Source organism: Wasmannia auropunctata, unplaced genomic scaffold, assembly GCF_000956235.1.
Source record: "Wasmannia auropunctata unplaced genomic scaffold, wasmannia.A_1.0 LD336116.1, whole genome shotgun sequence".
Taxonomy (NCBI): domain Eukaryota; kingdom Metazoa; phylum Arthropoda; class Insecta; order Hymenoptera; family Formicidae; genus Wasmannia; species Wasmannia auropunctata.
The window spans coordinates 2302284-2315420 of NW_012026774.1; the positions used below are offsets into that span (position 1 = coordinate 2302284).

At 44.3% G+C, this 13137-nt stretch overlaps 1 protein-coding gene across 1 annotated transcript in view; it reads left to right on the top strand.

Moving 5' to 3' along the window:
* The window catches only part of LOC105462585 (CD151 antigen-like), a 107750-nt gene that overhangs the window by 84565 nt on the left and 10048 nt on the right, over positions 1-13137 (top strand). Inside the window, exon 4 of the mRNA XM_011709292.1 lies at positions 1537-1728. Within this exon, the coding sequence (XP_011707594.1) occupies positions 1537-1728 (192 nt within the window). The remainder of the gene's footprint in view (positions 1-1536; positions 1729-13137) is intronic.

Consider the following 13137-nt stretch of genomic DNA (forward strand, 5'->3'; position numbering starts at 1 on the left):
ACGGTTAACTTTGGAGTGATTTTTAAACTGTCTCTTATCTGTCGGAGATTTCGATCCCAAATTAAAATTTTCAACGTCGGTAGACGGGGATGAGAGGAGAGGAGAGGACAAACTCGGACGTGTTACTCGGCGATATAGAGAGCGGGAGGCTCGTTTCACTTTCCGCTCGCGGCGCCAATTAACGGGACACCCCGTATACGCAGTGCCTACACACGCATTGGTGCGTGTAGTTATCGGAGGCCGATATCCGTTATTCATTCTCCTTCTCCGTCCCTCTCTTCTGTGCCAGCTGTCGTGGGCGGCGACGATACCCGAGCAGTCATCGAAGCGACTTTGCGCCCGCGGTGCGGGCACGATATGAAAATTGAATGAAACGCACTATGTGTCCGTGGGCCGCGATCCCTATCGGAAGTTCTCCACGGACATGAACGACGGCTCTCGCTTCCCGTTAACTATATGTATTCGTCCCGACGATCGGTGGTATCGGATTATCTTAGAGATTTTCGAAGACGCCGACGACAAACCGAGATGACGGACGGCGTGTAATCAGTCTCGGGTTCCTTCCGAAGAAATTTAAGAGAGAGAGAGAGAGAGAGAGAGAGAGAGAGAGAGACCAATGAGATTTAGTTTCACTTCGTCAACTTTTAAAGAACTCATTTCGTCATGTTAGAGAATTCGTATCTGCAAAGGGAGAGAGAGGGCTGGGGAGAGATGCTGTAAATGGCAAAGTTCGGGAAAAGTCAATTCGACGATAATAAAAAATTTTCATTCCAGCGCACCGAGGGAAATCTTAGTTGCGCCAGTTGCGCATTATCGAGATACGCTTTATTATCAAAGAGCGACAAGTTAACAGGCCACGTGTAAAGTTACATCGCGGCAGATGTGCCGTAACGTACCGCGCTTGCGTGAAATTAAATTGAGGACTTCTTGTCATATTAGAGAATTCATTTCTGCGAAGGGAATAGGAGAGGGTCCAAGGAGATGCTGTAAAATTAAGGCAAAAGTATTCGAACACGGGAGAAGTCAATTCGACCTCTTCTGTTGGCGATGATAAAAAAATTTTCATTTCGACGCACCGAGAGAAATCTTATTAGTTGCATCTACAGTTGCGCATTATCGAGATACTTTATTATAGATATGTAGAGAGCGACGACATTAACAGGCCACGTGTAAATCGTAAGTTACATCACGGCGCGGCGGATGTAACCCGACCGTGATGTTTCGCGCTTGCGTGAAATTAAATTGAGGATTTCTCGTCATGTTAGAGAATTCATTTCTGAAGGAAAAAGGAGGACCGAGGAGATGAAAAATCAATTCGGTCCCTATCGACGACGATAAAAATGTTCATTCCGGCGCACCAAGAAAAATCTTATTTGCACCAGTTGCGCATTACCAGACACGCTTTACATCAAGAGTGACATTAATAGGCCGCATGTAAATCGTAAGTTACGTCGCGGCTGGGTGCCCGTTTAGCGTGACGTTTCGTGACGCTTGCGTGAAATTAAATTGAAGATTTCTCGCTCATGTGTGTTGCAGCTGTCCGGACTGGTGGTGGGTGGCATCGGTATCTGGACGGTGGCGGCGAAGCACAGCTACGTGTCCCTGATGTCCACGTCGACGTATCCCACTTTGGCCTACGCCCTGATCGTCGCAGGTGTGCTGGCTGTCATCGGTAGCTGGCTCGGATGCGGCGGCGTAACTTCTGAAAATCGATGTGTCCTCCTCGTGGTGAGCCCTCACGGTCATATATCAGACGTTGAGACGCGCGCGAAATAATTCCTACGGCAAATATTACCTTTATCGATAGAAACGTCGATAGGATATACGGAAATGCACTCGCTTATTTATTACATGTTATCAATTAATCTAGCTTAATTGATCGAGTTTGAACGAACTCCGTTCCGTTTTATTACTCGGCGCTACCGTACAGCGCTACATATATTATTCATACAGAGGATCGATTATGATTATTCATTAATCATCGCTACGTCCAAATTACATTAATCGACTTCCAGAAACCGTGGAGTGTTGCAGGAGAGTTTGACGCGAAGTAATATAGCCGGATCGATTGCAGTAATAATGCCCGTTCCCCGAGCATATCCCGTCAGTTCTCGCGGAGATCTTAATTCATTAGATGATAAATGGCAAATAAATTACGCGATTCGCTTTGCTTTCATCCCCGCAAGTGCATGTTCCCCTCCCCTTCCCTCCTCGCCACGAAAATGATGGGAAATGATGAGAAATAACGGAGTTCGTCAACTGCGGGCTTTATTATCGCCCGAAGAGATCCGGGCAAAATCGCGCGCGAACGTTTTTTGTTCCGATCTTCATCGATTTAAAAAAGAGGATCATTTATCAGCGAAACGGCCGTCGTTTGACTAATTAATTTTCCGGTATGGCGAGCGAGATCGAGATGTAGTCGCGATAACGAACACCGCGAGAATGTCTTCCCTGAAAAAGCGACGAGGGAGCGTCGGGATATCGGAGTCGAGTATCGGGATCCGCGGAGTGAGGTATCGCTCTTAAAAAGTACCTCTTATCCGGGATGCTAGATGCGCTTTTATGCGCGTGCGATCGTCCGCAATGTCGCGATACATCACGGGGGGGTTGCTGTTTGCAATCGATATCCAACGTCGAACACTTTAGTCGGTTATCGAAAGTCATCTCGCAACCGTCCTGACGATACGTCTCGTTTATAGCCCGGCCTGGTTGTAACACGAGATAAGACGAGTGAAATTTCAAATTGATGCACGCGAAACGTTTTTTCTTTTTTTTTTTGTACATTCAAGAAATTCTTTTATCGTAAGAATCGTATATACGAGGGAAAGCCCGAAATTGCGTACAGTCGGAAAAGAGGAGATGTCTCGCGGTAAAAATAAGCGGTAAAAAAAAACCAGACGAGAGATAAGGTACAATAAGTTTTCTCCGTTTCTTTCTGGATTGTATCACAATTTCGATCGCATCCCACATAAAAGCTATATAGAGCGCGTAAGCCATAGGGGCTTCTGAAATAGAATGGACCAGATATCAGAAACTAGTATGGATACAGAGCTTGTAGATTAGAGAGAGAGAGAGAGAGAGAGAGAGAGAGAAAGTATAATACCTATAGATGTATATCTACACAGAGCAATATTTAAACCAAGTTGGTCACCGAGAGAAACTGCATGCATGCAATATAATGAAAATAACTTCGCGGCAGCCGGGTGTGTAAAGTTATTAAACAAAGTTCATATTAACTATCTAATGGGCGGTTTCACACCGCCATCTGCAGTTGGCTCTAATTGTAGTTTAATTAACTCTCTCTCCTTTTAAATCGCGATTCGGTTCATGATAGATCGGTGAACAGCGAACATTCAATTAATCATCAGTTTTAACAACTCTACCTTCGAGGGAATTAAATTTTATGTATTTCTCTGAAAAATCTTTACTTTGCGCCGGTTACACCGTCGACGACTTATCGATATCCTTTTGTCTCATTTAACGATCATTTGTTGAATGACGGAATGGGACTCTTCGCGACTTCAAAAGAATTTATTTATGCTGTTCATTGTTAACATCGTTCTTTGGAACTTTCAAGAACAACTTCGTCAAAGTGGCTCGAGCACGCTGCTCCGAGTCGAGCCGCTCTCTTCACCTACGGGTTCGAACATTCCTTTGACTTAGCCGAGCGGCTTCAACATTATTGCTCGGGGCGGTGCAGTCTTTGTCGGAAGCCAGTTAGTTACGTGACCAGCGCGGGGAAAAAGCGGACTGATAGGAGGTCGGGGATTATGCGAGTAAATTAAAAATTGTTGCTCAAAGCGAACTAATTCCCCTTCCTCTATCCAGCAAAATAATCTGTCTTTCACTAATAACGTAATCTCGCAGTAATCTTATTCCGGCCCAAAGGCGGAACGTAATTCTGTCGCAGCATACCGTTATATTTTCACAATTTAGTTTTCGCGGTGATAATAATTTGCGGATTAATCAGTATAAGAGCGACGCTATTTTTGTTTTATTACGTGGACGAACGTATTTTCGCGTTTCCGCAAATTTCACGCTTCCCGGGAGCGCGGACGCGGTCGCTAAAAATACGCGGCTTTGGCCTTCGTGATGTCGTGCGGGAAGCTCCTCTTCCTCCTCCCCCTCCAGGTTATAAATGAAAAATCGATAACCCCGCGGCCGATTACAATGAACCGTAATGTCGATATGGGATAATTCACCGCGGCGACGCGACTTGGCCGCCGGGGTTCGCTCTCTCTCTCTTTCTCTCTCTCTCTCTCTCTCTGTCCCTCAATAAGTCGCTACTAACAATGCCCGACCTCCCGCTTTGAACCTTCCAGGTATAAGGGGAAGTTCTCCGTGCTCGCCTTTGACCTTACCCGTAGTCTACCACCTCCGACATTATCGCCGTCGGCCGGCACAAAGTCTCTCCTCCGACGGTGCCTCGAGGCCGGCCGTGGTGCTGTAAGGTGCTGGCGTATTTTTGAAAGCTGCTTAACCCGCGCGCGCCACGAAGGACGTTATTCATCGGGGACTCGGCCACATGCCGTACTGTATACGCGCGGTCTCACACACACACACACACGCCGTGATTTAACATGCGTTAATACGAACTTATGAAGTGAGGCAGGATTATTCCCGCGGCCCGGGAATTCCTTTAATGCGGCTTACATCGTCGCGCGATAACTCCGCTATGTTTACACAGATGATTATTTAATACGGCGTACGCGCAGCCACCTCTGAGGAATACTCAGAACATCGTGAAGCGCTCCTTCGTATGCAGTCCGCATCCCCGTGCAACGCGGGTTTGACAAATTGTGCATCCATGCGTCGCTCCGCGATATTATTTTACGGTCGCCGCGCCCCCTCTCCTTTTCCCCCGCCCTCAGCTTTCTCTTTAAAAATCATGCCACAAGCTTCTTTAGACTTACACTTGTGAAATAAAGACTATATCTTGTCTATTTCCGAAGAAATAAACAAGTTACTTTATGGCTTGTTTTCTATTTTTTTTTCTATTAAAAAAAAACTATTTTTTACTTAAAAAGATAACAGGCTACTTCGCATAAGCCATTCTTCAATGGGGAACTCTTATTTCCGGGAGTTATAACGGTTACCCACGATAAGCCTACCGGGGAGGTATATTTAGCGGCCTTCCCCTATCTCCGTTCGCGCGTTCCCCCCTTTTAAACGGGGTGGAGGGGGAAGGGGGGCAGGGCACCCTTCGCTCGGGTAATAAATCGACCTTAATCGGGAGTTAGCGCGACGACCGTAAGTGGTAGCTCGCGCTTTCGCTATATCTCCAACGACACCGACTGGATTATCTTTAATCCTGCCTAAATGATAGTTAAACACCGGTAACGAGCTTTGCCGATCGTTACTAACCGCCGGCGTACCCGCCGTGCGGTTTTCCTGGGAATTATGCCGCCGGCTTCTCCATCCGCCGGTTTATTTCTGCGCACGCACTTAAAACGCATACCTACGTATATGTACATATTTCATTAGAGATGCAAATGCAATTCAATGTCGAGGCCCTCTCTACGAGGCTTGCGTACGACGCCTACAAAAAAAAAAGGAAAAGAAACTTGTTAGAAAGCCGTGAACGCTTTTAATGATCGTGGCCAGAGATATAAACGTCTTCGCTTCCACTTCAATTACCTTTCTACGCGACAAATCGCTGTTGACCGAGTATTAACATCGCGTTACTTCCGCGAGGTGTCTAATCGGAGAAATTGAATTATCCTTTATCCAATCTAATCCCAGTCAGTTAAAGTCCTTTTAAAAGCCGCACTTGTCAATAGGGTCTTCTACTGTGTATCAACACTCAAACCACGATCTTAATTGCATAAGTGCTCGTCTCGAGCCGCGCAAGATGAATTGTTTTCTTTTGAGTTCGCCGTGAACTCAACTCGCGGTCTTTCACTGGAAGAAGAGTGTTTGGTATTTGTGACAAACTCTTGTCACAATTGTGATAATCGCACGGTAAAATAATTATGGTTGTAAACCTCATTTTTATAGTATTATAATATAATACTATAATTTTAATAATAATTATTATTATTATATTTATAGCTCTACCAAATAAATATATTTCGAAAAGACATTACTGTCAAATCATGATAATTGCCACTCTTTCTTTCTTTTTTGTCAGCATTATTCACTCGCCAATGCGGTAAATGATACTATCTCACTTGTACCACATATCTTTGATTATCCAAACAGATAGATCTATTTCGGTTATTTACATTCGGTTATTTACATTCGGTTATTTACATTCAAAGAGAGAGGGTCTTTATTTACGTACTCCACTCTGTCTAATTGAACGCGTAATGCGCTTTTAACGCGGGCGATTCGTCTATTCAAATAAAGATGAGGGCTAAATCACCCGTAATAATCGTCGCTAATCACCAGATAATTCCACTTAACCCGTACCCACCTCCCCGAATCATTAGTTCAGCCTTAATTGCGCGATTTCAACCTCTCCACCCCCATCCCCCCCTCCCCCGTCAAAGCGCCAAGGCTATGAACTGCGCTTTTTAATCGCCCTCTTACGGCATCATTACAACCGTAATCCTCTTATTATTTTCACACATTATCGGTCGGCTATTTCGTTACTTTTGCCCGACGTGATAAATCACCTGTGCTCGCGCGATGAGAAAGAGAGAGAGAGAGAGAGAGGCTCGCGGCCGTGTTGCCGTCAGCGTGGCGCAAAAGAAACGTTAAATCACCCGACAACAACCGTCACTAATCACCGAGTAATACTACCACTTGCCAGCACCGCGCTGGCATCACTCTCGAATCACGACTCTATCCGTCCGCTCGATCTTAATTGCGTAAGACTTTCCCGCGCGCATCTCGCGCGCAATCTGCCGTGTCCCGTCCGTCCATCCAGTACGTGTATGCGGTATGCAAAACGAACAGATGCAAAAGGAGCTTGCTTTACACGGGACGCCGATTCGCTTGCATTACTCGTGTCATCAGATAGTAAATCGACGTCATTAGTCGCGACGACGTTACGTTGTAAAAATGACGTGTACATTTTCAAAAGTAAACATTCAAGGATTAACTCTCGACGGTCTGACAAATTGCGATTGAGAATTGCGTGAAAAAGTCTCTCGACAGTTCATCTGAAAAGGGGATACGATGTAATAAATTGGTAGCTCCAATTGTGTATTGTTGTAATTCGAGTTGTGCATTAGTTCTTTTCGCTCGAATTGCACGAAGGTATATATAGTAAAATTTACGACTGAACTCGCAATCGAAATAAGAGGCGATCGAGTTTTTGGGGGCAGTTGACCCCCTTTTTTGGGGGGAGCGACCACCACCGCGCCGCGGCTGTGGTCTGCGCTTTCGATTTAGCGGTCGCGGGAATGGCGTATCGCGACAGTGGGATCTCCGGCACGGAGACTTGACGCCTCGGACCTGGATGTTTCGAACCAGTTTAACATCTCCCGGACGCTTCGGATCCGAATGCTTCGGGCGAGACTGCATTACTTTCTAAGTGTCCGACGCGCCTCGATCGCGCGGTGCTCTCTCTCTCTCTCTCTCTCTCTCTCTCTCTCTCTCTCTCTTCGTGGCCTCCTCTCTCCAATTTATGCGAGGGAACAATAAGTCGTGAGGGAAGAAAAAAAAGCACGCGCGCGTCGGAAGGGGAGGGACGGGGAGGAGGCTGGACGTTAGGTATCACGTAGACCGCAAAGTGCTATTCGGCGCGTTTATTATTGCAGCGGGATGGATGGCGTATGCGCAAGATTACGCGAGGATTGCATGATCGCATGGTCCGGAGATGTAACGGAGGGTGAATAGCAGCATAGACGCGAATGCTTTCCCATTGTCTGAATTTTTTTATTTACCGTTCAGTTCAGTTAAAAAAGAAGACACGATTTTTCTCGCGTATATATATATATATTTTTTTTCATATCAGCATATTTCTTTTCCTTTTTCCAATTGCATAAGATTTTTTCTTTGTTGCTGTTTGAAATAACTATATACAAAATGTCTTGTTTCTCACATTCATTATGCTTTGAATAATTGACAATATCGGGTAACCGATAGCGAAATCTGAAGAACTCGGGACGAAGTTTTCTTTTCTCGAAAGCACGTGGCGAAGCTCGTTAGAGTTACGATGGGACGTAAACGGAGATCCTCGTAGCCCGGATGGTGCGAGCACCTTGTTAAAAACGTGTCCACGTTGAAGAATAACGACCTTCTCGATCGCGAATCTTGAGATTGTTCGACATATACGAAAAGCTACTCTTTGTTTCGCGCATACTATTAAGTATACTGTTGCCATACACGTACACAAGTACAATATTTATAGGATGAGAACAGGATGATTAATCCCTCTTGTGGCAAGTTAAAAAAAACTAACGCGCGACTTCAATCATTTTAATAAATATGTTAGGTAAAAAATTTTAAAAATCATTTGATAGTTAACTTGTCAAACTGTATATACAAATAAGTCTAGACTGATAAAGTGAATAACGTGAGATGAATAAAAACAGAGAAAGATTATTGGAAGATCTTATATCTAATAACATTTTTGAAATAACAATATTCTATTATTAAAATGATACTTAATTTAATATGATTTCAAATTATGTTGCATTAGCATTACAATCTTTCGTGTCAAAAATAATTTCCAAACATTTCGATGGTATGTTTTTTATTTCATTAATTTTCGCTTTAATTTATTTTAAGACAAAATATTTTTCGTATAAAACTCTCTCTCTCTCTCTTTCTCGAAATGAACGCAATTACGGCTGCCTCACATTGATAGAAGCAATCATCGAGTTCTCTCGGTCGCGTTTTACAAAGCGACAACGTAAAGAACATTTCATTGGAAGTTTAACGGCGGGATGTACTTTCAGGACGATAAATTTGCGTGATGCGCGCCGTCACTTCGTCGGCCGGGCTATTCCTATAAAATTTCCCCGCGTTTCGTCCTTCCCCGTTGGAAACCCGGTCGCCGAGTTACGAGACACTCGGAGAGTGAAAGAGAAAGAGAGAGAGAGAGAGAGAGAGAGAGAGAAGAATGCCCTCGGGTTATCCGGCGGGCGAATTGCTCGTAAGGCGGACCTGGAATTCTACGTCGCGCCTCTTTTTTTTGCAAGCGGCACGGCAATCTTCGGCGGCGGTAAAGATTCAATGAGGTACGACGAGCTCGGTACTACGAGCTCGTCAAGTTTAATGTCTTTATAATTGCGCGGTTCCCCTGCGTCCGTCGCCCGCGGACGAAATGAGCCCCAGTGAGCGCGCGGTGTACCGGCGTTTTCTTGCACCGCTGTCTCTCCGTCTTGCGATGCGGCGTGCAATCGCTAGACGAGAGGGAAAATCGTCGCTCGCGAAATGAGCTTGTTTCTCACCGTTAATTAGCTCGATACTGTTTTTACAGGGGAGTTTTTTCGCAACAGCTTTTAATAAACGTTTCGACAATGGCGCTTTTGTACGGCGGCGCGCAGATAACGTTACCTGACGTTTTTTAATTCCAGCTCATCGTATCGCGGAGTAGCGTATTTATATAAGTAAGCATAACGATATTTGTTTTTAAATAGCCTCTTGACGTGTACGATATTCGGGAAAATAATTTCAAATCTCTCCTGCAGTTTAACATTAATCCTCTAGCTGCTTACGAGCGTAATATGCGTAGGGTCAGCAAGAACTATAGGGCGTCCGCAGTAAAAACAGGTTAAAATTTTAAACGATTAAAGCTCTCCTATAATTTATGAGATGGCTGTTTGTTGTGCAAAAATAATAAAATACAGAAATAATTAGGACGTTGTGTCATAATTACAACGCGCTCCCACTTTGTTTATCGTTTTCAAACAGTTAAAAATTCAAACAATTAAACTTTAAACGAGCTCCCGAGTTGTTACCTGTCGACAAACAAGTGCTACGAAATTTTTCCACCTCTCAGCGCAAGTTTCGCGGAAGATCAATCTACAGAGTTTATTTTGCAAAGGGAGAATTTTAATGCTTAACTTTTATAATAATAGAAGGCGGAGGGGCAATATATGTTGCGTAACCGACAACATAAAAATAGACACGCTGTATCATATTTCTGCGCGTTCCATTCCTGAAGTAACGGCCGTATAAGCTCACGGCGTAATTTAATTTTAAAGCATAAAGTCGAGCTTCACGACAGGTTGAAAGTACTTTGCATAGTATTAGCCGTTATTGTTTCATTTTTATGCTCCCCGCTCTCTTTGGACGTCTCAGATCACGGAACGGTATAAAACGACCATTTCCTTCATCTTTCGCGAAGAATCGCGTCTCTTCTCTCCCCCTCCCCCCCTCCTCTCTCTCTCTTTCTCTCTAGCCTCCACTTGGTAAACACATATTACTTTATGTATGTCTTCCCAATCGCTTCAAAACTCTCTTCGATACTCCGATATACAGAGACCTGTCTGGGGGATGCTTGAAATTCCTCATATTGTACACCAGCTCTTTCCTCCCGTTCATATCGCGATATTTAAATAGCATGCAACGGCGAGATCCCGAGGATTTACCCCAAGCTACAAATAGACACGAGGGCGAAATTGTCCGAAAAAGCTTCAGGGGAAACGAGCTTTTTGTATCACGCCGGGAAACGGAGACGTGAAAAAGGGAGGAATCCCTTTTATAGTTTCGCCGCGACACTCGCGCCGACGGAGCTTGGGAATTCACGTGGAAAATCGCGCGCTGCAATCACACGACGGGGGAGGAGGAGGAGGAGGAGGAGAAGGAGGTGCAAAATTTTCCGTTTCGCATTTTCACGTTGTGTTTCCCACGACCGTGCATTCGCGAAAACGAACAATATCCTGCCTGATTGTGTAGCTTCTCCCGGCTGTCCCGCCGAGAGAGGCATAATTTCCGCCCTGCGCGGAAAATTCGCGCGCGGGTCCGCTCGCGCCGCGGTACCGCGCATCACGTCGGCCGCCACAATGGGCAGCGTAACGATCTTAACTCCACCCTTAACGAAGTTATATCGGTGATCTCCCGAGAAGTTCCTGCCCCAGTGTTTTCTTAACTCCCTTCTTCCCGACTCTCGCGAGCTCCTTCCCCCTCATCCCACTCCCACCCCCCCCGTTCCCCCTCGTTCAGTATCGTCCTATTGTTTCGAGCGCGCGCTGCGTTTTATTCCGCTTATTTGGATTCTCTCTCTCTCTCTCTTTCTTGCAAAGTCAGGAACCTTTTTCCTAATTACATTTCCGACTTCGAGTTGTTGAATTGCATAATTACTGTAAGATAACGGGAAGTCGCATTCCGTTGTTCGACTACGATACGGCGGCAACAACTGAAAAGAAATTAAAGAAATCGGCTCTTTAAATAGTCATCTCCTTTATTCTTGAAGTTACCTTCTTTATTACAGTTGAGAAATTTCAGATATAAAACGTATTAATCGATATTTATGCCAATTGTCGATTTTACGAAAATGATGAAAAAATCCGCAGTTGAAAAAAAAGCACGGTAAGGTAAAGAGAAAGAGAGGGGAGGAAAATTCTGTAAACAACGTGCAGAGTATTAAAATTTCGACAACGTCACGATAGAAAGTAATATCTTTTATGGCATTGTATGTTGCTAATGAATACAAATGTAACGTTGAAATAACTAATGAAATGGTGTCTCTAACAGCACGCGTCAGCCTTCGTTATAGCGGCTTTTTAACGCATATAGCCAGCTCGTTGCTCGGGTAAATTCGAATACCGCTGCTGTGGCGAATGAACCCACAAGCTTAGTTTCGCTCGAAACAGAGTAACTCGCGGTAATGGTTGCTTTCGCAAAGTCCTCTCTTGCGCCTTGATAATCATAAAATAACAACCTACGTTGTTGTTACTGAGGAAACTATCGACAATCAACGCAACGATGTCTTCATCCTTTATCCAATCTCGCGAATCGACTCGCTTCCTCTCTGCTTTCCCCTCAATTATCATATACGCACCGGCTTTTACCTCGACGATCTTACTCCGATACATCTAATCCAATGCTCGATCCCTCTTACCTTTACGCAAAACGTCAATTTGCTATCTACCGTGTCATTACCGTTTCTCTTTTTAAAATTTGTATTATATGTTTTTACTATTTATTGTATACCGGATGGGGCTTTCTATGCGTGCGCTGTATACCGATTATTAAATACTATCATCGTTCATTTTTGTTATACGGAAACGCTTGTTTCCCAATAACGGCGAAGTAACGAGCTTAACAGCCACCGTAGCAGCGATAAACTATCGGCGATCCTCGAGGCAAGAAGACCGCCCCCCTTCTTGCCTCGGCAACCTTTTGCCATGGCTTTCCCATTGGTCCTGCTCCCTTTCACCGTCTATACACGGATGGCACGAGCGAACCGTCTCATTAGTCGAGACCTTATATGGCGTTCAATTAAGATTTTTACCGGTGTTGGGTAGGTAAATCCACATAATGAACACGAGTTGGCGACTCGAGAGGAGGCGCGGCGGGGAGGAGAGGCCTTTATGGGCGCATACACGGAGAAAGTTAGGTACATAATGCATGGCCTGTCCAGCCTATTTTTTTGCGATCGACCGATTTTGTTTATTTGTTCGGCCGATGCGTTTCTCGGGATTCTGATCTAGAAATTCATCGCGCGAAAGTATTCAGATATAATTTTCCATGAATGTATAGAATTTTTTGTTTAACACCTGGCTTTTAAATTATATATTTTATGCTAAACATTTTGCCGCGCTTCTGGAGATTTTATTTTGATATACATATTTTATTTTATACTTATTATATATGTATTTTATTTTAATATAAAGTATAAAAATGCAGCAACGACTTTCCTATTTAATAAAATTGGAAAGCTTGGTAATTTCTTTCTAATAAATTTAATAAACGACTAAATTTTGTTAACGAACACGTGTAATTAATTGAGGCATTATTAGGAGCGACAGTGAGTTGTTTTATGTGGAGATTTCCACTAGGTCAGTAGTTGTAATTGGCATCTCGTCAAATATAATATTCATCCGTGCATTCGTGGTCTGTCCTCTCCATATGACTCGCGATCCGGCACTTGCTCTTGTTCCCATCCACAGACTCGCGTTAAGTCCACGAGCCATGATCGGCTTAAACTCCATTCTCAATGTCTCGCGACGGTAATCTCAAGACGAAGTTTATCTTACTGCGCTATGCATATAACGACGGACACAATAGGATGCGCTA